This window comes from Leucoraja erinacea, chromosome 20 (genome assembly GCF_028641065.1).
Source record: "Leucoraja erinacea ecotype New England chromosome 20, Leri_hhj_1, whole genome shotgun sequence".
Lineage (NCBI taxonomy): Eukaryota > Metazoa > Chordata > Chondrichthyes > Rajiformes > Rajidae > Leucoraja > Leucoraja erinaceus.
Window position 1 is genome coordinate 19,737,908 of NC_073396.1, and position 23,517 is coordinate 19,761,424.

The 23,517-nt window shown below is 42.2% G+C and overlaps 1 protein-coding gene across 2 annotated transcripts in view; it reads right to left on the minus strand.

Annotated features, from left to right (window-relative positions):
- The window catches only part of LOC129706899 (CREB-binding protein-like), a 126,724-nt gene extending 103,539 nt beyond the window's left edge, over window positions 1-23,185 (minus strand). For both annotated transcript variants that reach the window (XM_055651526.1, XM_055651525.1), the window contains exons 1-2: window positions 22,428-23,185; window positions 18,432-19,147 (exon numbers count right to left, since the gene is read on the minus strand). In XM_055651526.1, the coding sequence (XP_055507501.1) occupies window positions 18,432-19,147; window positions 22,428-22,512 (801 nt within the window). In that variant the 5' untranslated portion in view covers window positions 22,513-23,185. The remainder of the gene's footprint in view (window positions 1-18,431; window positions 19,148-22,427) is intronic.
- Window positions 23,186-23,517: the final 332 nt, after the last annotated feature.

The window sequence follows — 23,517 nt, forward strand, 5'->3', positions numbered from 1 at the left end:
CAAAATGTTGCAAGAACCATACCAATGTTCAACAAAAACGTTTCCGTTTGTATGTGATAAACCTGCTTCATTCACAAAATTGTGATATTAAATTTACAGTACAGTTCCGTTATGCACTCTATATTTCCAAGTTTAATGCCAAAACATAACCCTTTGACATTTAAAGTGGCATAAGGGTGTCCACAATATGGCAGGAGTATTTCCAAAGAAGATGGGAGAAAGCTTGTATTCTGCATCTTTGCATAACAAAAAGATGCATTAACCACAAAACTTAAAATTACAAAGATGTATTATACAGGTAAATAAAATTACAAAGATGTATTATACTTTATTTTTTATCCCAATGTATACATCCCTAAATCCACTTACATTTTGACATTATTTCCTAATGGACCCCACAGAATATGGTCATTAACTAAATGTTAGTTGGGCCAGCAATGCCCTACCCCACAGAAGTAAATGTTTTTAAAAAATAATGCCTGTGGTCTGAACTATAATGCAACTTCTAAAATAGATTGCAGATTTTGGACCTGTACTGCACTAATCATTCTATGTAACATAAGGCTGAACAATATTTCAAAACATCTAATAAGAGTGTTATGTTGAAAATGTAATCGTTTACAACATAAGAATCAAAATAACTACCAGCAATAGTGTTATTTCTGAAGTTATAAGACAGCTCAATACCAAGGTGTGATGAGATTTACTAGTGCATACAGTGCCCTCTATAATGTTTGGGACAAAGACCCATCATTATTTATTTGCCTCTTTACTTCACAATTTGAGATTTGTAATAGAAAAAAAATCACATGTGGTTAAAGTACACATTGACAGATTTTAATAAAGGCCATTTCTACACATTTTGGTTTCACCGTGTAGAATTACAACAGTGTTTATACATAGTCCCTCCATTTCAGGGGACCATAATGTTTGGGACACAGCAATGTGATGTAAATTAAAGTAGTCATGTTTAGTATTTTGTTGCATATCCTTTGCATGCAATGACTGCTTGAAGTCTGCGATTCATGGACATCACCAGTTGCTGGGTGTCTTCTCTGGTGATGCTCTGCCAGGCCTGTATTGCAGCCATCTTTAGCTTATGTTTGTTTTGTGGGCTCGTCCTCTTCAGTTTTCTCTTCAGCATATAAAAGACATGCTTAATTGGGTTCAGATCGAGCGTTTGGACACTCAAGAATTGACCATTTTTTAGCTTTGAAAAAACTCCTTTGTTACTGTAGCAGTATGTTTGAGATCATTGGCTTGCTGTAGAATGAGTTTTGAGGTATTTGTTTGAACTTGAGCAGTAGGATGTGTCTATACACTTCAGAATTCATTATACTTTTGTAGTATCATCAATGAAGATAAGTTGTATCATCAATAAAGATAAGTGAGCCAGTACCTTCAACAGCCATACATGCCCAGGCCATAACGCCACCATCGTGTTTCACAGATGAGGTGGTATGCTTTGGATCTTGGGCAGTTCCTCTCTCCTCCATTCTTTGCTCTTGCCATCGCTCTGATATAAATGAATCTTTGTCTCATCTGTCCACAAGACCTTTTTCCAGAACTGTAGTTGCTCTTTTAAGTACTTATTGGCAAACTGTAACCTGGCCATTCTATGTTTGCATCTTGCAGTGTAGCCTCTGTATTTATGTTAATGATGTCTTCTGCAGACAGTGGTCATTGACAAATCCACACCTGGCTCCTGATGAGTGTGTCTGATCTGTCAGACAGGTGTTTGGGGATTTTTCTTTTTTTAGAGAGAATTCTTCTGTCATCAGCTGTGGTGGTCTTCCTTGGCCTGCCAGTCCCTTTGCAATTAGTAAGCTCACCAGTGCTCTCTTTCTTCTTAATTATGTTCCAAACAGTTGATTTTGGTAAGCCTAAGGTTTGGCTGATGTCATTGAAACAAGAATAAAACTGTTAGTCTCATAATGGCTTCTTTGACTTTCATTGGCACAACTTTGGTCCTCATGTTGATAAACAGCAATAAAAGTTTCCAAAGGTGATGGAAAGACTGAAGTAAAGACTAGGTGCTGAGCATTCTTATACCTGCATGAAGGAGGCAATTAAATACACCCGAGCAATTACAAACACGTGTGAAGCCATGTATTCCAAACATTATAGTGCCATGAAATGGGGGGAACCATGTATAAACACAGCTGTAATTTCTACATGGTAAAACCAAAATGTATGAAAATACCCTTTAATAAAATCTGGCAATGTGCACTTTAACCACATGTGATTTTTTTCTATTGCAAATCTCAAATTGTGGAGTACAGGGGGAAATAAATAAATGATGAGTCTTTGTCCCAAACATTATGGAGGGCACTGTAAGTGTGAATCAGTTTTCAATATAAATGAAAGTAGTTGATAGATGTAATGTGTTACTGGCTTAAGATACTGCAATCGTCTTAGATTTTTCACAGAATTACCAGTGCTTTAAAATATCCACTTTATCCTTCATAGAAAATAGTGAATGTTGCATTGTTAATAAACATGACAAACATGTCACATCGACTATATACACTGGTAGATGATTACCTGTGCCATACATACAATAACAGCTTTGCATTTCAATCCTTTCACAGTAACAAACATGATGTGGCCGAAACAACAGATACAACAGTGTAAATTCACTACCTCTCAACGGTAACAGTTTTGAGCTGGTACTTCTAACCATCACACAAATAACCATGAATAGAAAATGCTGTTGAAATACATCTATCTTATTACACTTCTAACATGCTCGGATTTTAGCTACTTTTTGATGTATTATGTCCCTTTCCCCACAGTTACTCAGCTGAGCGCCATCAGCAACAGCTGGGAACTAAGAAAAGTGCCATACATTAGTTTACAGGAAATATTTCCATGACATGAAAACAGGGAATCAAGTCTAGTATTCCTTGATAAACATCCTTATTTAAAATTCTTTGCATTTTTAGATAGCTATTTTTCAGGGTATATGTTTTCTTTAGAAAAAACATTACATTTCAACAAAAATAATTTTTTACTCCAGATCTCCGTCCACAGATTTGACTGTTTTAAACTGTCTAACCAATCATAAGGACTTCCATTCATATTTCATTTCTTCCCTTTTCCCCATTATTATCTTTATCTCCCCCAGAACCCAATACGTAAATAACCTTCAGGAAGTTAATTTTGTGCTTCAACACAATAGATTGATTGGAAGTTTAGTACAGGTACTGCAATTCCACATAAAAACTGATAATCTACAATAAGTTCCATTCTTGAACCTATACATTCCTTTTGTTCTGGATGAATAAAATAAACGCGTCTTTAAAAAAACCTTCCACTTGGTGTTTATAAGAATCTACTTTCAAAAGATTTCTCTAATCAGTGCACATGTAACAAAAGAAAATATAAATTTTCCATAATACACTATCACTCGTGTGCTGATTAACTACTTGGTTCCTTTAGGGTCACTTGTTTTGTTCTAAAAGGACCAAAATTAAAGATGAAGCACAGATACAAGGACAAGATTTAAAAAGCACGAGGGCAAGATGGGATGCCTTCTATTCAGCTAACATACTCAGTAAAGTACACAAATATAAACTCAGTGGCAGATTTACAGCATCCAACATATCAGAAGACCAAGAAACTCCATATCAGTCGACATTTTGAGATGGTGAATTCCATGCACTATTGACAGAGGTTAACAGTAACACTGCCTCTGCGTTTACACTACGATTGTGTACAAATTAGAACACATTTATTTAAAAGATTATTTATGTAAAATTAACATATTATTACTTTGTTCATTTGGGATGCAGTGTGGAGGGAGATGGAAGGACATGGAGGAAACTCAACTCCAGATCTCCATTTATTAGCGAGTTCAGTATTTCGAAAAACGCAAGGAATCATGGGATTTGTCAAAGGTCACTCGCGATAAACATTCTCGGCAACTGTGTTGTTGCATGTATACCAGGCATGTGCCGTCAGGGTAGGCAAGGTAGGCAAGACAGGCACTGCCTACCCTAAAATTATAAAATGGTAATTATTAAATATAAATAGTAAAGGCATGGGAGAATAATGCCTACCTAAGAGATCAATCTCTTAGGTAGGCATAATTGTCCATGCCTTTCATCCGCAGTACATGTAACACGCAAAGGTCTGTGCAGCCCACGTGCCGTCAATGATGCTTCAAGCCATCAATTTCCAGGGGCTGAAGCAGCTGAAACTCTGCCTTTGCAGTACTGCGCATGTGCAGCAGCATACTGCGCATGCGCAGCGCAAGTTTCTTGGCGGGTTTTTCAAACATGGATTGCCATTATCTTAAGAATATCTTAAGAAACAAAGAGAGAAAAATGGAGTTTGCGTACAAATTATGTGGTAAGTAGATTTCTTGGTGCTATATTTTTTTAAATACCATATTTCCCAGCATGCTCAATTGGGTTCAGAGCGGGTGATTGATTTGGCCACTCAAGAATTTACCATTTTTTAGCTTTGAAAAACGTTGTCGCCTTAGCAGTATGTTTGGGAACATTGTCTTGCTGTAGAATGAACTGCCAGGCAATGTTTTGAGGCATTTGTTTGAACTTGAGCAGATAGGATGTGTCCACACACATAAGAATTCATTATTCTACTACCATCAGCAGTTGTATCATCAATGAAGATAAGTGAGCCAGTACCTTCAACAGCCATACATGCCCAGGACATAACACCCCCACCACTGTGCTTCACAGTTGAGGTGGTATGCTTTGGATCTTGGGCAGTTCCTTCTCTCCTCCATACTTTGCTCTTGCCGTCACTCTGATATAAGTTAATCTTCGTCGCATCTGTCCACAAGACCTTTTTCCAGAACTGTGGTTGCTCTTTTAAGTACATCTTGTCAAGCTGTAGCCAAGCCATCCTATTTTTGCAGCTCACCAGTGGTTTGCATGTTGCAGTGTAGCCTCTGTATTTCTGTACATGAAGTCTTCTGCAGACAGTGGTCATTGACAAATCCACACCCGACTCCTGAAGAGTGTTTCTGGTCTGTCGGACAGATGTTTGGGGATTTTTCTTTATTATAGAGAGAATTCTTCTGTCATCAGCTGTGGAGGTCTTCCTTGGCCTGCCAGTCCCTTTGCGATTAGTAAGCTCACCAGTGCTCTCTTTCTTCCAAACTGTTGATTTTGGTAAGCCTAAGGTTTGGCTGATGTCTCTAACAGTTTTTATTCTTGTTTCTCAGTCTCATAATGTCTTAATTGACTTTCATTGGCACAACTTTGGTCCTCATATTGATAAACAGCAATAAAAGTTTCCAAAAGTGATGGAAATACTAGGTGCTGAGAGCTCTCTTATACCAGCATTTAGGAGACAATTAAACACACCTGAGCAATTACAAACGCCTGTGAAGCCATGTGTCCCAAACATTATGGTGCCCTGAGATCGGAGGACTATGTATAAACACAACTGTAATACCTGAACCTTGAGCCTTTGTGCTATTGTGTTTTCAAGTGATCGGCCATAACTACTTGGTTGAGGGTTGTGCTGTACAATGACCATTTGACATTCATTTGCAGGTGCCATAGACATTCTGAACCTATATGCTTTCACGGTTACCTGCTTCTACATTAGGATATTTTACTGACCAGACTCTTCACATATTTGTTATTAAAAAAATGATTGTCATTTAAAAATGCAGTTCTACAAACTGTTAGGTGCTCTTAACCTTCATTAACTCCAAAGCAATATTAGGATGCATCAAATCTGTGGCACTTGCTCTTCATAATGATTAAACCTGACCAACTGCTGAATACTGAAACATATATGGAATATATAACTGCAAAAAGAAATGTGAATACAAGCATTCTGTTCAATAAACAGTCAGTCCTCATCTTGAGGAGGATTAGTAGCAAAGTAAAAATGTTTATTCTAAAATTCAAACAGGAAGTCTTGCAAATGGATAAGAACCAATCTCTTACTTAGCTACACAATGCCAAGTAAAATTCATGCCACATACTTTTTCTGACAGGTCTGATGTCTGTGATAGTTTGCTCATTAGATCCCCAAAACTTGGAATATTTGAATTTAACTGATCAAATGATAAAAGGCTCCGGATACCCTATTTCAACACCACTTTCCTGTACTAAATCCCTATTTGCTTGTTTATAAGGGGTGTGCAATTTCCAGAAAGAAAATAAAGTTCTACCAAAGTTATTTAGTGGGGGAAAGTTAATGTCTTCCACCATTCTATCGATGCTAAGGCAAAGAAAGACAATGAGACACTATTACTGATGGGATCACTTCTGCTGCTAAACCCATTTTCTCGCGGCTGGACAGGCTTGCTTCAGCTCATGAATAAAGCACCATGTATTAATGATATAATCCACTATCCTTAAAAGCAGCAGCATTCAGATTGGCTTATAGCACCATGTCCAATCAAAGGTGAGGGTCCCACATGCCTCCCCTCCTTTGCAGTTGAAGTTTCATACTTCCGGCTGACGCAGGACAGGTAGATTTCAAATCACCAAATTTGCAACACCGTGAAGCAGAACTGACTTCAGCCCAAGACTTTGTTGAAATGTTGATTTTGTTGTGTTTCCCAAACACTAATTGATAAAAAATGTTAAAACCTCAAAAAATAAATTCAGAAATTCCAGACCCATCAATGTGTATTCGCATTATTCAATGTGGTGGTTCGGCGGAATAGAAAATGGATCCAATTATCAATCAGTATTTTCATTCCACTCCTGGTCATAAAAAGTTGACGATGTCTGCGACTATACTGCTCCTTCACCGCCAGTACAAAAACAAACACTGTTAATGCCACAATAATATGGTCCAACACTGTACTGGGTAAGGCCAAAAGTGGATCTGTAAGAGTTTGGTCAAAGAAGTAGATTTTAAGGAAGTCTTAAAAGAAGAAAGTCAGGCAGAGAGAGAGAGAAGTAAAACAAAATTAGGGAACTCTTTTTTGGTGCTATACACAAATTCGGTGATTAAAAATGGGATGATGAAGAGGCCAGAATTGGAGGAGTGAGGGGAGGGATGTATGTATTTGTAAATGGGAAGCTTGTTCCAAATGGAAATCTTTCAATTGAAATCAGCTGGCTCACTGAGTGCTGCTTAGGTGTTTAAAAAGATGAAATGGGAAATCACAGGGGGTTGTTGTCATGAGTTAGGGTTTGGCAATAATGCAAGTTAGGTAAGTAGTAAGAGAGCATCTTCTGACACAGTTTGTAGGTTACTTGTGAGAATGAGGTAGGGCAGGGGTGCTTGGTTCTCCTATCATAAGGGAGGTTATGCATGCTCCAATGTTCCAGACAACCATTTACAGGAATTGAATCCAGTTGGAGTTCTGTGTTCTGTAGGAGTGCATCTGAGGGTGAGCATTTTATGGAGATTCTATTTGGGGATGTGATCATACTACAGCTTCAGAGTGACAAAGGTACATGAGTGACTTGAAGATAAGCAGGGGTGGGCAGGTGGTGCATGAGAACCCTGACAAATGTTCCTTTTGCAGACTGTTGGTGGGACAGGTCCTTGAATGTAGTCAGCCACAATTGTGGAGCTCCAACAGCTCAACGGCATAGGATGGGTGGAAGAAGAGTGAGAACAAGAGTGACATTGGGTCAATAGTTAGTGAGTAATATATATATATAGTACCAGTGCCAAGGATAACTCTAGCTGCAGTGGTTGCTGAACAGGGAGAGTGATCAGCTGGAAGCCATGATCCCAAATGAAACAAATAGAGATATATGTCAGGACAGAAACAAATGCCAACATGTTGGAAGAACTCAAATAGCCATGTAGCATCTGTAGAAAGAAACCATTTTTGATTCAGTGACCCTTTAGCTCAAGGTAAGTAGAACAACATTTTAGCTTCTGTCTGGGCACTTGGTAACTTTCGAGTTGGAGGACAAGGGGAGACCTGATAAAAGTATATAAAATTGTGAAGGGCATAGACATGGTAAACTATCAGAACCCTTTTCCCATAGATGGATATTGTAGATGGTTATGCATGCAACCATATATGTAACTACCTCATTAGCATATTGTCCCTCCCACATTCTATAGTATAACTGTAGTGTCTGCATGTTCCCTCCCTGTTAGTTTCCTTTACAGATATGTCAAAGATTAGAGGACATTGCCTTAAGGTGAGAAGGGCAACATTTAAAGGTGTGGGGCAAGTGTTTTTACCTGGGGTGGCGATTGCCTGGAATGTGCTGCTAGCGTTGATAGTGGCATTTAGGCAACTTGCATAGGCACATGGATATAGAGGGATATGGATTATGTGCAGGCAGAAAAGATTTGGTCCTGACATCCGATTTGGCACAGACATTGTGGGCTTAAGAGCCTGTTCTAGTGCTGTACTGTTCTGGTCTCACAGCAAATTCTCCAATTTTTCGCAAACTGCTTTCACTGTATCCCATTATGCTTATATTCCTATCTCTTCCTGTTACTTAGAGTGACTTGCTAATGGCCAGTACATGCTCCTTATCGCTTGATCTGCCTAATAGTTTATTGTCTGACACTCCCTCTTTCCCACAGTTCTGCTTTGAGGATTGTAACTCCTCTACTGTTTTCCCAGTTCTGAGGAAGGGTTGCAGACTCAAAATGTTAAACAGTTCCCACTTTGCACAGATGCTGCTTGACTGGCTGAGTTCTTTCAGTGTATTTTCCCACAGCTAAAGTTTGGAGAACAAGAAAGTTCAAAAAGCAGGTGCTCAAATGAAATAATATCAGTTACTTGAGTACTTGAAGCGGCACGCTGAGTATAGCAATGTTACAAAATTTTGAGATTTAAAAAAATCAAGTCTGCAATTTATCCCATCAGATAAAGCATAACAATAAGTTTAATTTGACACCAAATTCACTTTCATATCTCAAGTATTAAAAAAGTTATGACCATTTTCATACTCGGAAATTAGCATCTTGTTCCCTATTGATTTTCAATGGACATTACAAAAAAGCTGTGATCTTGGATAGTCAAACGCCCATTTCTTAAGGAAAGATTAACATTTTTAAATAGCCTAAGTGTCCAAAGATTATTCACAAATAATTCACAATATAACATGATTTTTATATCTAATTTACATTAATTTATAGGCCAAATGGAAGGAATTTAGTGTTCAATTGCTGTAAATAAATGCCCATTTAAATCGGCTTTCTAGTGGGTTCATGTGGAACGCGCTGGTTTAGAACGTTGACATAGCGCTGGATTAGTGCCCTCAAATGCCGAGAAAAATACTGCGGGATATAAAAAGCCCAAAATGAACTACTCGCTATAGATAACTTGATATATAGGGTTATATATATGCCCCATTTAATGTAAAAATAAGGTACATACCTTTAATTGTTTGCTTTATAAAACCCTGGGGCTGCGAGATGTTGCGGAATCAGAGAGTAATTTTAAAACTATTAGAACTATATTATCGAGGCCTATAAAACTAATAATACCTTTTGCGACCGGGTCTTGCAGCGATTTTTCGTTAATGATTTACTAGGCTGAACATGTGCGATTAGTACAGCCTAGTAAAAATCGCGTTTAAAACCTGCCCCCTCCAAACAGCGCCAAAATCGCCGACATGGCTGAGGGCAGATTCCTAATGACGATTCAGGTAGGTTTTGTAACATACCTACTGAGTACAGGAATTGGAGGGGAGCAGACTGCAAGAGGGAAGGTTGGAGATTTGTGAGATATTAGAATGTTTCTAGGCTAGGTCAGGCAAAATAATTTAGACATGGTGCATTTTGATGGGGCATGAGTACCCTGACTCTCTGACTCTGACAAATGTTCCTTTTTCAAACTGTTGGTGGGACAGGTCATTGAATGTAGTCAGCCAGAAGTGTGGAGCTCCAACTGCTCAACGGCATAGGAGGGGTGGAAGAAGAGTGTCAAAAACTAGGTGGCAGGTGAAGGGGTACTTTCCTCGGGAAAAGTTAAGAGTGGAAATTAGAAAAGTAGCAAGTAAAATAAATGACAAAATCAAGTCGAGCAACAAAGAGGGTCAAAGCAGAGAAAATGTTGATGCCAACTGAATGGTTGGTACTGTAGTGGCCTGGTCAAGGTCAGGAAAAGACCGGACGCCAGGCAGATTCAAAATAAGCTTTTTAATTCCAACAGTCCAAGAACACACACCGACACTCTTATCTCTAGCCCCCCGGGAGTCGACCGGTAAACCCCATGGCAGACCAACGCCCCTGTCCCTCAATCGGCGAGGGGGATGATCCAAGGAGTGGCCTACCCCCCAGGGACTGCCACAGTACTATATTCGTATTACAGCATTTACAATGGAATTAAACAACAAATAGAAGGAAATGGATATGATTTGTCATTATAGAAACATGGCTATAGGGTGACCAAGGACTAAATATTTTAGTGTTTGACACAAGGGTAGAATGGGCAAAAGAAAGTGGGTGGTGTAACATTGTTAATGATGTGGATCTGTACAGTGGTGAGAAATGTTCTTGGAGTGACTGATCATGAATTCGAACTGGAATTATTTTTTGTCAGGCTAAGAAATAGCAAAGGGCAGAAAACATTGGTAGGAGTTATTTATTGGCCACCAAATAGTAGCTGCATATCATAAGTTATGTGAAATACTGCCAAAATCGTGAGAGTAACTTGCAAAGACTGCTGTAATAAGGTTGAAGATTATTTTTTGGGATGTTTATAAGATCCTTTTCTTGATCAATATACTGTGGTACCAACTAGTAAAATATATTTGATCTTTTTGCATAATAATAAAAGGTGGTGTTACAATCAAGAGCTCCTGAAAGTGACCATATGTATGACAATTTAACTTTGAACAAATTATTTACTTTCAAAATCAAGACAGAATGTAGGTTTAAATAAAAGAAGGCATGTTGGGTGCTGGTTGTGGTTGACTGGGAGAACATCTTGCCTGTCACACCTTTCGAGCAATTAAAGTAATTCAGAAATGTAAGGCAAAAACCAACAGGAAGTGGTTAATCTCTTTAACAAAGGAAACTGTTAAATCTAAGAGGTTTGTAAGGATGGCAGTATGGTTCAGGATTGGGAACACTTTGGAAATGCACACAAGACCAAGAAACTGATGACTGATAGAAGACTTGCTTGACAAGAAATGGACTAGGAGCTTTAGTGGGTGAAAAGGAAAGGACGAAGAGCTATAAAAAATAGACATTAAATAATAACAGGATGTACCAGAACTAATATGGATTAATAAAATAAAAGTCATGTTTGACTATTCTTTGACGATGTGAGCAGTAGCATAGACAACAGTAAACTAGTGTGTATAAAGTATTTGGATTTTGGGTAAGAGTTCAACAACTTTCCCACAAGTTGATCAACAAGGAGATAATTAGTTATTAAACAAAGATTAGAATGAAATGGTTGGCAAGCAGTGGTAAATGGGATATCACGTGGATTGATGCTTTCAATCTATCAACAATTTGACTTGGAACTAAATATTTTTTAATTTGCAAATTATATAATCTTGGTGGGAATGAGTATTGATGCAAATACAGAGAGGTCTCAAGGAGATGTAGATGAGCTAACAATTAGTGAGAACATGACAAATGGAATACAACATGGGAAATGCGATGTCATCCTTTTTAGTATACTTAACAGAACAGCAGAATTTGTTAAACGACAAGAGATTAAGTGGAGCAAGGTTCAAAGAGACCGAGTCACCAAAGGCCAACATTCAGTTACAATTCAACCGCATCAACTGATTTAGAGGGGCAAATGGCACGTCCACCTTTAAGGAGTAATTATTATCTCAATCGAACAGATCCTTTGTAAGACTGTACCTGGAGTATTGTGTACAGCTTTGGTATCTTAACTAAAGATATAGAAAAAGATACAAAGTGCTAGAGTAACTCAGCGGGTTAGGTGAGCATGAACGTTAATAGGTGTTTCGAGTCAAGACCCTTATTCAGACTGAATTATATTAATTGAGTAAAGAACGATCCCAACCTGAAATGTTGCCTATCTATGTTCTCCAGAGATGCTGCCTGACCTGCTGATTAATCCAGCATTTTGTAAACCAGCATTTATGGTTCCTTGTGTCTAGGAAAAATTATACTTGCCTCCGAGGGAATGCAATGGCAGGTTTATAGCAAGAGTGGTTGATTATACTTAAAGCATGTTGTAAAGTTTTCAAAGAATGAGATCTCAAACCTATTTAAGGGTTTTATGTTGAGTCTACATCCAGGAGGCACAGCCTGAAGGGAAAAGGGGTAAGTTGTTTAGAACAGATTTCTTACGAGGGTGAACTTTTGGAATCTATTTCCAACAGATTAATATCTCTGGACATTAAGGAAATGGGGGTAAAGGGATAGTGCTGAGGAAGAATGGCTATGACAACAAATGGAGCAGACTCGAATGGCATGATGTGCTAATCCTGCTATTTAAATCTAGGTGGTTAGTAAGATGGCAAAGTCACAGAGAGTTTTGAAAGTGGGGAATTAAAAAAATGATGGCTTAACCATGATTTGGTTTGAATTGGCTTATTGGCACTTGAAGGAAACTGTCAGATACGGTGCAATAGCTGAGGATCAGACCACTTTCAATATAAACCAACTTGGGTTATATGAAATGTGTAGGAAGGAACTGCAGATGGTGGGTTAAACCAAAGGTAGACACAAAAAGCTGGAATAACAGCGGGTGAGACAGCATCTCTGGAGAAAAGGTGACGTTTCAGATCTGAAGAAGGGTCTCGACCCAAAACGTTACCTATTCCTTTTCTTCAGAGATGCTGTCTGACCTACTGAGTTACTCCAGGTTTTTGTGTGTATCTTTGGGTTATGTGAAAGCCACAGATGCAGGAAACCTGAAGGGTTTTGATTTGAGACATAAACGGCTGCTAACTACAGATGCAGCCGGACTGGCTGAGTGTTCCAGCATTTTGATTGTTCTGGTTTATAAATATGTGGAATGAAAAAGGTAACCAACTGCAGTACAATGGGATGGGAGTTACTGAATTCCTCCAGCAGTTTGTTTGTTTGGGGTTCCAGCAGTCTCTTACATCTCCGTGGCTATAAAACTTTGTGTTAAATCTTAAATCGTTTGGCTGTTTTTCTCTTGGATTTAGAAAGAATATACAAATGGACGGCCAAAATTTGTACCAGTTCCATAAATGGAAGTTTAAAGCGGAAATGTTCCATTAAAATTCCGGAGGTATTACGATCTCTCAAGCCCCCGCAAATTAGATGCAAAAGTGGCGTGGTGGCACAGGTCGAGCTGATGGATCTGTTCGTGCGGTTTGTCAGCGCCATCTTTGGAATGAACACACAAAAACTAGCTACTTTTGGAAACATCTCTTAACGCGACCTCGTTCAGAGAGCAGCGCAACCAACCGCTTGCTTCCAGTCCTCGTCCACCTGCCGTGGCATTTCAGTAGCCGGGGACCAAAACTAAATATCCAGACGGAACACCCAACTCGATTTAGTTCGAAATCGTGATTATCAAAGCCCCTACGAATGGGGTTAAGAGGCAGCTCCACAAACCAAAGATCCTAGAGGATCCTCTAGGATCTTTGCCACGAACAGGGAGATCACAAGCATACGGTGCGTGGACAGTGGTTGCCGCTGCTATAGGACACGCTCCTTACAAGCGGCTCTTACTGCCTTATTTCCTGCTCCGGTGGAAAGCTTCCAACCGAGCTTGGAAATAATGCAGGACACAGAATTCCTGCAGAAAGGTGGTGCGCGGGATTTTACTATTTAATACACACATTAGAGCAAACAAATTCACCCGCCGCTCACCAGATCTGAGCAATACTTAAAAGTCAAACGAAAACCCATCCGAACACCGCGTTACAAACTACAAGACCCCCGCCTCATTCCGACGCACGTTTTTAATACCAACGTTGGTATTTTGGGAGGAGATTTCTTACATATCCATTTATATCATATCACAGATGAAGAAAGGTCGGCTCATATTACAAATGTTCCTTTTTTAATAAAAGGACAAGTAGTCGGGCGCTTCGGGTGTCCTTGGTTAAAGCCCTGTCCCAGGCCAGGCCAGGCCTGGCCACCGGAGCAGCACGGACGCTTGCATCCCGCAGTCAAAGGCTTGTTGGTGTGTAACTTTACAGCAACGTTCACACCTCTGCGGATGGATACATGTTAGCATTGGTTCAGCTGGTTTATTATTCAGGTCGAGTACTCTAGCTGTACATTACTGCTCAACAGCCTACGTCTGCAATAACAATACACTGACCCTTCGACCCAACGAGTTAATGCACATGAATATGCCAAATCTAAGCTCATCCATTTGGCCCATATCCCCCCACAAACCTTAGAGAGACACAAAAAGCTGGAGTAACTCGGCAGGACAGGCAGCATCTCTGGAGAGAAGAAATGGGTGACGTTTCGGGTCAGACCCATCTTCAGACTGGTTAGGGATAAGGGAAATTAGAGATATAGACAATGATGTAGAGAGAGGAAGAACAATGCTGGGTTAAAACATGGTCGGAGAACAGGAGGCATCACAGAGGAGGAGCAGCGAGAGAGGATGTTGCAGAACTCTTGTTGGAGAAAGAACTTCTTCAAAGTAGACATACCTTGAGGAGATTTTGCAATGGAGCAGACAAAATGTGTTGGAAGATACTGTAGATGCAGGTTTAAACCGAAGATAGACACAAAAAACTGGAGTAATTAAGCAGGACAGGCAGCATCTCTGGAGAGAAGGAGTGCGTGACGTTTCGGGTCAAGACCCTTCTTCAGAAGTTTCCCTTATCGAGAGTTCTACAACATCCTCTCTCGCTGCTCCCCCCCCGTGATGCCTCCTACTCTACAGCCACATTTTAACCCAGCATCGTTCTTTATCGCTCTACATCATCGCCTATATCTCTCGTTTCCCTTATCCCTAACCAGTCTGAAGAAGGGTCTTCAAAAGAGCACTTCAAAAAGTCACAGAGCAATGCAGCAGGGAAACTGGCTTCTTTGGTCCATCAAGTCCATGCTGACCATCAGACACCCATTTCCACTCATCCCTTCTCCCTCATTCCCATCAATCCACAACCACACTCCGATTCCTACACATTCAGAGGCCAAGTAACTTCCTGCCCTCGCGCCTTTCCAATGTGGGGGAAAACTGAAGCACCTGAAGAAAACCTACACGGTCACGGGGAGAACATGCAAACTCCACATGGACAACACTGAGTCTCTGTCACTGTGAGGCAGTGGCTCTGCCAGTTGAGCCAATGCGCTGCCCCAATCTACTGGCTCAAACAACAAGATTCAGAAGAGTTGGAAAGGGTAACATAATATCCATGGCTAAATATTTTCAAGCAGGAGTTTAAAACAGTTATGCATCAGTTCATTATGCTTCAGCCAATGGATAAAAGTAATCTCTAATCTGGTACCATCATGGAGTCATAGAGTGATACAGTGTGGAAACAGGCCCTTCGGCCCAACTTGCTCACACCGGCCAACAATGCCCCAGCTACCCTAGTCCCACTTGCCCGCGCTTGGTCCATATCCCTCCAAACCCATCCTACCCATGGTAGACAAATACTGGAAAAGCTCAGCGGATGAGGCAGCATCTATGGAGAGAAGGAATTGGTGATGTTTCGGGTTGAGATCCTTTTCAATGTCCTATCCATGTACATCAGTTGAACATTCAAACCCCATTTGGATACATAACGAGTTGGCCACATCTGATACATCAAACCCCCCTTTGCCTCCAGATACTGCTCGACTCGCAGAGCTCTTCCAGCAGTTTGGTTTTTGGCTTCACTTTGCTCTACTGGATGCAAGTAATCACAACGTGAATCTGAAGAAGGATTCCGACCCGAAACGTCGCCTATTCCTTTTCTCCAGAGATGCTGCCTGACCCGCTGAGTTACTCCAGTAGTTTGTATCAACAATTCGCTCTCAGATATCACCAAAGATGTAATTTAATTAGTTACTCATTTCATCTGTTGTGGGCGACCTTGCTGTGTGCAAAGTGCCAAAACAACATTGGCTGCACTTCAACTTGGCAGTGAAGTGTTCTGGGATGCCCCACAGACGTCAAATAATACACAAAATTCGCTCTTTACAAATAATTATGATGACTACATATCCATTGTCTACACCCCCAGCCGCCCTTTCTTCACCCAATTACTGTTGTCACTCCTAACTCACCAGGATCAAGTCTCCCGAACTGAAGATAGACACAAAAAGCTGGAGTAATTCAGCGGGATAGGCAGCATCTCTGGAGAGAAGGAATGGGTGACGTTTCGGGTCGAGGCCCTTCTTCAGACTGGTTAGGGATAAGGGAAACGAGAGATATAGACGATGATGTGGAGAGATAAAGAACAATTAATAAAAGATAGGTAAAAAAGTAACGATGATAAAGGCCATTGCTAGCTGTTTGTAGGGTGAAAATGAGAAACTAATGTGACTTGGGTGGGGAGGGATAGACAGAGAGAGAGGGAATGTCGGGACTACCTGAAGTGAGAGAAATCAATATTCACACCACTGGGCTGTAAGCTGCCCAAGCGAAATATGAGATGCTGTTCCTCCAATTTGCGTTTAGCTTCACTCAAAATCATTATCAAATTCTGCAGAAAAAAGCAGCAATTGGATTTGGATCAAAAGGAGAGACAACAATTGGGCTGCAAGATGAAGACAGGAGGGTATGGAATTGAGGGGGGGGGTGTAACTGGGACGCCAGGTATCACCGTTGAGCCCTCTGGAGATGTTGCGGGTTTATTAATGAAACGTCAAAGAAAGAGGTTGCCCACCTGATGACCCCGATGACGTACCTACCCTACCTTTCACCACTCCAAACCCACTGCAAATAGCAAGAGTGCCGATGTATTACAGGGATTGAAACATCAAGTCCTATTAGCTCTACAATAGGACTTAATGAGAAGTCAATGGAAGAGACCTAGGACAGAAAGGTCTGTGTAGGAATGGGAGGGAGAATTAAAGTGACCGGCAACTGGGAGAATGTAGGTTCAGGCAGGCTGAGCAAAGGTGTTCCGCGAAACGATTGCCCAGTCTATGTTTAGTCTCGCCAATGTATAAGAGTCCACATCTTGAACAACGGACACAGTAGATGAGATTAAAGGGGGTGCGGGTGAACTTCTGCCTAACCTGAAAGGACTGTCGGGATCCCTGGACAGTCGAGGGAGGAGGAAAAGCGACAGGTGTTGCATCTCCTGCGGTTGCAGGGGAAGATACCTGGGGAGGGGGTAGTTTAGGTGGGAAGAAATTAGTTAACCAGGGAGTTGCGGAGGGAACGGTCTCTGTGGAAGGCGGAAAGGGATGGAGATGGGAAAATGTGGCTAGTGGTGGGATCCCGTTGAAGGTGACGGAAATTTCGGAGGATTATGTGTTGTATGCGACGGCTGATGGGGTGGAAGGTAAGGACTCGGGGACTCTGTCTCTGTTGCGACTAGGGGTAGGGGGAGCAAGGGCAGTGCTGCGGGGTTCCAAGGTACCTCACATGCCCTTCGTCAGTCTGCAGAACTGCATCCTTTTCTCTTCTTCGGACCAGTAAGTCTCATCTCTCATTGGCCCATTATTTCTTTCCCTTGCTTGTATCATGTAGCAGTCTGGCTAATCACAGCTCCTCTCCCCAGCCACAATAAGCTGCCTATCATTATAATTTTTAATTGGACACATTATCAATAATTAATCAATCAATTATTTAATGTAGGGTGGTACAGTGGAGTAGCTGGTAGAACTTGCCTCACAGCACCGGAAACCTAGGTTCAATTCGGACCTCGGGTGTTGTCTGTGTGGAGTTTGCATGTATTCCAGTGACAGTGTGGGTTTCCACCCACAACCTAAAGATGTGTGGGCTTGTGAGTTAATTGGCCCACTGTAAAATGGTCCAAATGTGTAGGGAGTGGATGAGAAGGTGGGATAACAGAACTATTGTGAAGAGGTAATCAATGGTTGGCATGGACAGTACACTGAATGGCCTGTTTTTTTGCTGTGCCTTTCAGTCAATTTAATCAATAAAAGGAAACAAGATACAAATTGGGTAAATAAGAGGATCATCTACAGAAATAATACATGGATAATAAAGCATGTGGAAGGGAGAAAGTGAAGGAATGGGGAGAGGTGTGAGATGAGAAAATACACACACAACACAGGTATGTGGAGAGTGTATCATGTGAGGCAAACACAAACTCTGCTTACAGCTTAGCATGCAGAACCGTGAGATATGGGGCACGTTGGCAGGAGCTGCCTGGAATACCCAACACTGCAACCACAATGTTTTACTGCAGGCCGCAACAAGCAGTGGGCCACCCCACAGCAGGCCCTTCAATAAAGTTGGGGAGCCATCAGTTTTACCAGCAGGATGGGAACACATTGTCATCTAAGCAGGAGGGGGTAATTGGCCAGAACACTGTTCAGCCCACTGCCTCAACCGTTACTTTGACCACTGATTATTACCAGCAGACATATGTTACATAATTACATTGTAAATAGTTATTAATAAACAAGAACCAGTGTTATGACACTCATAATAAATGTTAAAAATGACTTACTTTTGCCATCGCCCCAGCTTGCTGTGCATTCAGACCCACGTGTGCCGATCCCTGGGCTAGAGTCTCCGCTAACACACTGCCAGAATTTGAATACTGCGTTCCCCCACGGCCCCTGCCGGCAGCACCCAACGATCCATTCAGCACCTGTCCCTGGCCTTGCTGTGATTGCTGCATCAGACCTTGGCTACTGTTGCTGCCCAGTAGAGCTTGGTGTGTGTGACTGAGATTGTTGTTGATGCCGATCCCGCTCTGAGCCGTCAGGTTGCCGCTGGCAGACACCAAACCCGACGCTGCAGCGTTATGATGTTTCGGCTCTCCGTGTTTTTGTGCTTGTGTGTTCAGTGCTTGAGAGCCAGATGTTGAAGAACTCGAACCACTGGCTGCCAGTCCCAGATTGGAAGGGGAAGTCAGCCCCTGATTGTGAGAGCCTTTGCCCATGTTGCTTACATTGGAGCTATTCTGCTGGCTCTGGACAGAATTGTCCATTGATCTACCAGGATTGTTGTTGGAGTTCACATTGATCAGCCCTGCAGTGAGACTGGAGCCACTGCCAGCACGCAGAAGTTCCGAGAGCTGCTTGTGTTTGGAAGCAGCATCCTGACCAATGACATTGCTCAGCTGGCCTAACTCACCACCGTTGGGCAGTCCGAAAGAATCAGATGTTCTGATCAACTCATCAGGTAAATCATTTTCTAAATCAAACGACAATCCAAAATCTAAAAAAGAAGATCCACTGTATTAGTACCAGATTAGTCAAAGTAAGCCTTCTTCAATTGGCTCAAATGTAGTATTAAAGACAAGTTTGGCACTCCAAACTGAACAAAAACAAGTATAAGATTCAACAAGTTATTCCATAAAAGACCAATGCTGCATGTAATGCACAACACTTGTAACCCAAATCAACCCCAAAGGTGTAGGCTAACACACTTCCAACTACACAGAAAGTTTGCACAGAAAGTAACTCTCGGCTACTCTCAACTTTCAAAGACAATTTGGAAATAGTGCAATAATAAACAAAATGGTTCTCAATAATTACATTCTTCAATTAATTTGATGTTTAAATTATTTTAGAAAGTAAAATTTAACTTCATCAAATCAACAGTGCTGTCTTCCCAAGCTTTGCAGCCATTTACACCTTTGGAATCACAATATACTGTATTTCCCGGCAATGAAGACGCTATTTTTCTACCCTAAAATAAGGCCCGAAATTTTACCTGCGTCTTGGAGGCCAAAGGTTAGATTGTTAGCGAAGAAAGATGGACTTGGCTATCCCTCAGTACAGCGGCTGTACCGGACAGCACCGCTGGGGAGGAGAGTTCCTTCCACAGCGTGTGGGGATTCTGGCATGGGTCAGCACGGCTGGGCCACCAGGGGTAAAGTTGCGGGGAGGGCTGGAGCATTGAGAAGGAGGGGGGTCGGGGATCATGCCAGCAACTCACTCAGTAGCTCAGGTGGCTGCGAGTGGCTGCCGGGACCAGACAGTGGAAATGCAGCTAGTCCCGGGGCTCGCAGGCGACCTGGGTGCTACAGCCAGTTCCCGCACTCGCAGGCGTCCTGGGCGCTACAGCTGGTCCCGGGGCAGGCAAGCTGGGCGCTACAGCCAGTCCTGGGGCAGGCGAGCTGGGCGCTACAGCTGGTCCCGGGGCAGGCAAGCTAGGCGCTACAGCCAGTCCTGGGGCAGGCGAGCTGGGCGCTACAGCCAGTTCCGGGGCTCGCAGGCGACCTGGGAATAAAAGCTAGTCCCGGGGAAGCGAGGGATTTGGGAACGGCAGCAAGTCCCGGGGACACGAGGGATCTGTGGCCAGTCCCGGGGCACGCAGGCAATCTAGAAACTGCAGAAAACGAATTGAAAAACACGTAAAAACCATGTAATATTAGTATGTATTATTACTAATTACTAATTTAGTTAGTATGTATTATTACCTCCATTTATTAACTATGGCGATAGATGTGGCCCGCCATCCGCTCACAAACATGGGTTCTGGCCCCTATGCAAAAAAGGTTGCCGACCCCTGGTCTAAACCAAACCCTTGAACCTGTCCGCCAGCCTTTTTTCAAAATTTTGCAACTCAAAATGGTGGTGTGTCTTCGACGCAGGTACGTCTTCACTGCCGGGAAATACGGTATCTTGCTGATTTGGATAACCGTTTTTAGAACACCGTATCAAAGCCCTGAAGTAAATTTTCCACATATACTTGTGAAAACTTTATAAACTAACAAAGCTGACACTGGCTTACATTGAAAAACATTTTTATTACATTGAAGAATCCAAAGGCGAGGCTTGGGAAATAATACATCAAGGTAAAGCTTGGTTTCCACAGTATGGATCTTACCAGAGACCAGATGCTATATTACATCTTAAAAAGTTGAATACATCTGATCACGCACACTACTGATTTTTTTTTAATGAAATTGCATGATGCAATCAATATTCTAATGCTGACAGTGATTGTATATCCACAGTATCATTCTATGTCAACTATTATACTATTGAACTTGCTATTTGTTATTTATATTGAAGATAAGAAAGGGCAGGTCTACTTTTAAAACCAACATAAGCCATGTCATTTTGCTTAGTTTGTACCCTACAAATGCCTAACATCAGTGTTGCCAATTTAACAGTATAATGTACTATCAAAGTATAGGAACACATGGAGAGCTAGCAACAATTATTTGACAACATGGTGGTTTAAACTTTACATAGTAATGCTGCAAAGCACTGAGACTATTTCCCCATATTATTCCACAGCTTTAACCAATCATTTCTGGCCATCCGTCACTACTTTTAACTTGTAATATAACAATAACCTCTCATTATGGTTCTCTCTCTGGTTATTGTAATTTGTCGAATGCTGGCCCACCATTAGTGGTTTTAGTCCCATTTCTTATTGTATGGAATAACTCATGACTGGCTGTATTTGTTAATACCCAAAGGTTTGGACAATTAAATGAATTACTCAGTTCAGATTGAGAGCATTTGAACTGATCATTTTGCTATCCAACATGGAATGAAACGTAAATTGTGGGGTTCTGACAATCAGCACTGGATATGCCGCAGTTTTCCTCTACAACTTTCTATTCACAAAATAAGGAAGCCGCTATTGTTACTTAGAATCAGATGGACTTTCTCCAATCAATAAGAGAATCTTGAAGACACAGGAAACAACAGATGCTGGAAACTTGAGTGAAATGCAAAGTGCTGGAGGAACGCAGTGGGACAGTCAGCATTTGTGGAGAGAATGGACAGATATATCCTTATCTATAGAACTTGTCTATCCATTCCCTCCGCAGATGCTGCCTGACCTACTGAGTTCCTTCGGTGCTTTGTGTTATGCTCAATACTAGAATCTTACATTTAATACTTCCTTCATTCAAACTAACTAAATAAGTTATCATCACAAAGCAGTAGGAAGACCACATAAGAGATCAAACTACTTTTCACTTATCAACATTTTCTTTGATAAACTTTATATACCATCAGTTTATTTTAGTTTAAACAGACTTTAAGCATCCCAGCACTGAAGACACGCACATTTTCTCCAGTAAAAACGGCAGATCAAATGCGCCAATTATTGAACATGGACGTCGAGGTATTTAACAAAACTAAGCAATATCTTATTTTACACCCATCAGGAATATTCATTTTTTTGCTGGTCTCAGTCTATTATTTTATCCCTTTTTCTTCCTTATGTGCAAGATAGCGTGGCACAAATATCAACAAACACAACAATTACTATTATAAATGTATTTCGTTTTGTTATTTTCTCCGGGGAAAGTAGCAAAACAAATACTTCCACTAGCCCAACATCACTGATTAAATGCTCTGATTAACCCATTTCAATCATGTATGGGGTTTAAGATGAGACCCCTATTAAACCACAGACACACACACATTCAAGAGGCCCGCGGTGCTGACTGCAGCCCCGAGAGTTGCAGGGTGTTGGGAGATCATGCAAGCGAGTGGCCGGTGGTGCTGGGTCCGGGTCCCCACCTTACCTGTGCTGTCACTAGCCGAGCGCGCCGGCGAGTTGAGTTTGGGCCGCTTGGCAGACGGTGGTCCATCCAGAAGATTCTCGGCCATTTTATCTTTGCGTTATGCTTTATATATTACTGCTACTTTCTAGCGCGTTTCATGTGATAAACATGGAGAGGTGAGGGAAGGGGGTGGGGAGACGGAGGCCGCCGCAGCAGCGTCCCTGCCAAGCCCCGGGGCCTGAGCTTACCGCCGGCTCCTCACCCCCACCGCGCCGCCATTCTGCACTCCCCTCACACTTAGGAACAATTCAAATCGATTCCCTACTGGTCCCCCTTCACATATATTTACACTTTTACAAAAATAAATGTTTTTTTTCTGGGTTGTAAGGGGGGGGGGGGGACCGAAGGCGGTCAGTCAGGCCTCATTGTGGGCCGCGGGGCCCAGGCCAGGCCGGGGACTGCCGCCGGGTCGCTGCCGGCTGAGGCGATGAAAACAATACTTGGCCTGGAGAGTCAGTCCGGCTCAACCGAGGGGGTAGGGATTGAACCCCCCTCACCCGCTCCCCTTCCTCCTGTCGCTTTACCCCCCGGAGACAGGCGCCCGGACCGGCGCTAGTTTGACGGCCAGGTGGATTTCGGAGCCGAGTGCGCGCACTGGGGAATCCGCAGGGCGGCCAGCGTAGCTCCCGACGCCGATAAATTCTTCCGAAATTTCGGACGAAAATCTCCACCAAAATGGCGGCTGTTGATCTTAAAGTTTTTTTTCCTCCTGACGTTCCGTCCACCGAGAGGCAGGGGGGTGGGGCCACGGGCGCCGGCACGGAAATTACCGAAGCCTTTCGGTGCTCATTCGGGGAAAACCTCGACGTCACTTAGGTCTCCTCCTGACGGAACGTCCACCGAGAGTGGGGCGGGGCTTCATGCCGCAAACACGGAGATTGCCGTTCGGCGCATGTTCGGAGAAAGCTCCAACGTCACTCGGAGACGAGAGGAAAGCGGGCGCAGGTAACCCGACGTGCAAGGATGACGTAACTGCAATTACATAATGCACACCTGAAGCAGAAATGCGAATGAATTGTAACATTGCCAGCGATCGCAGGCGCTCAGAGCA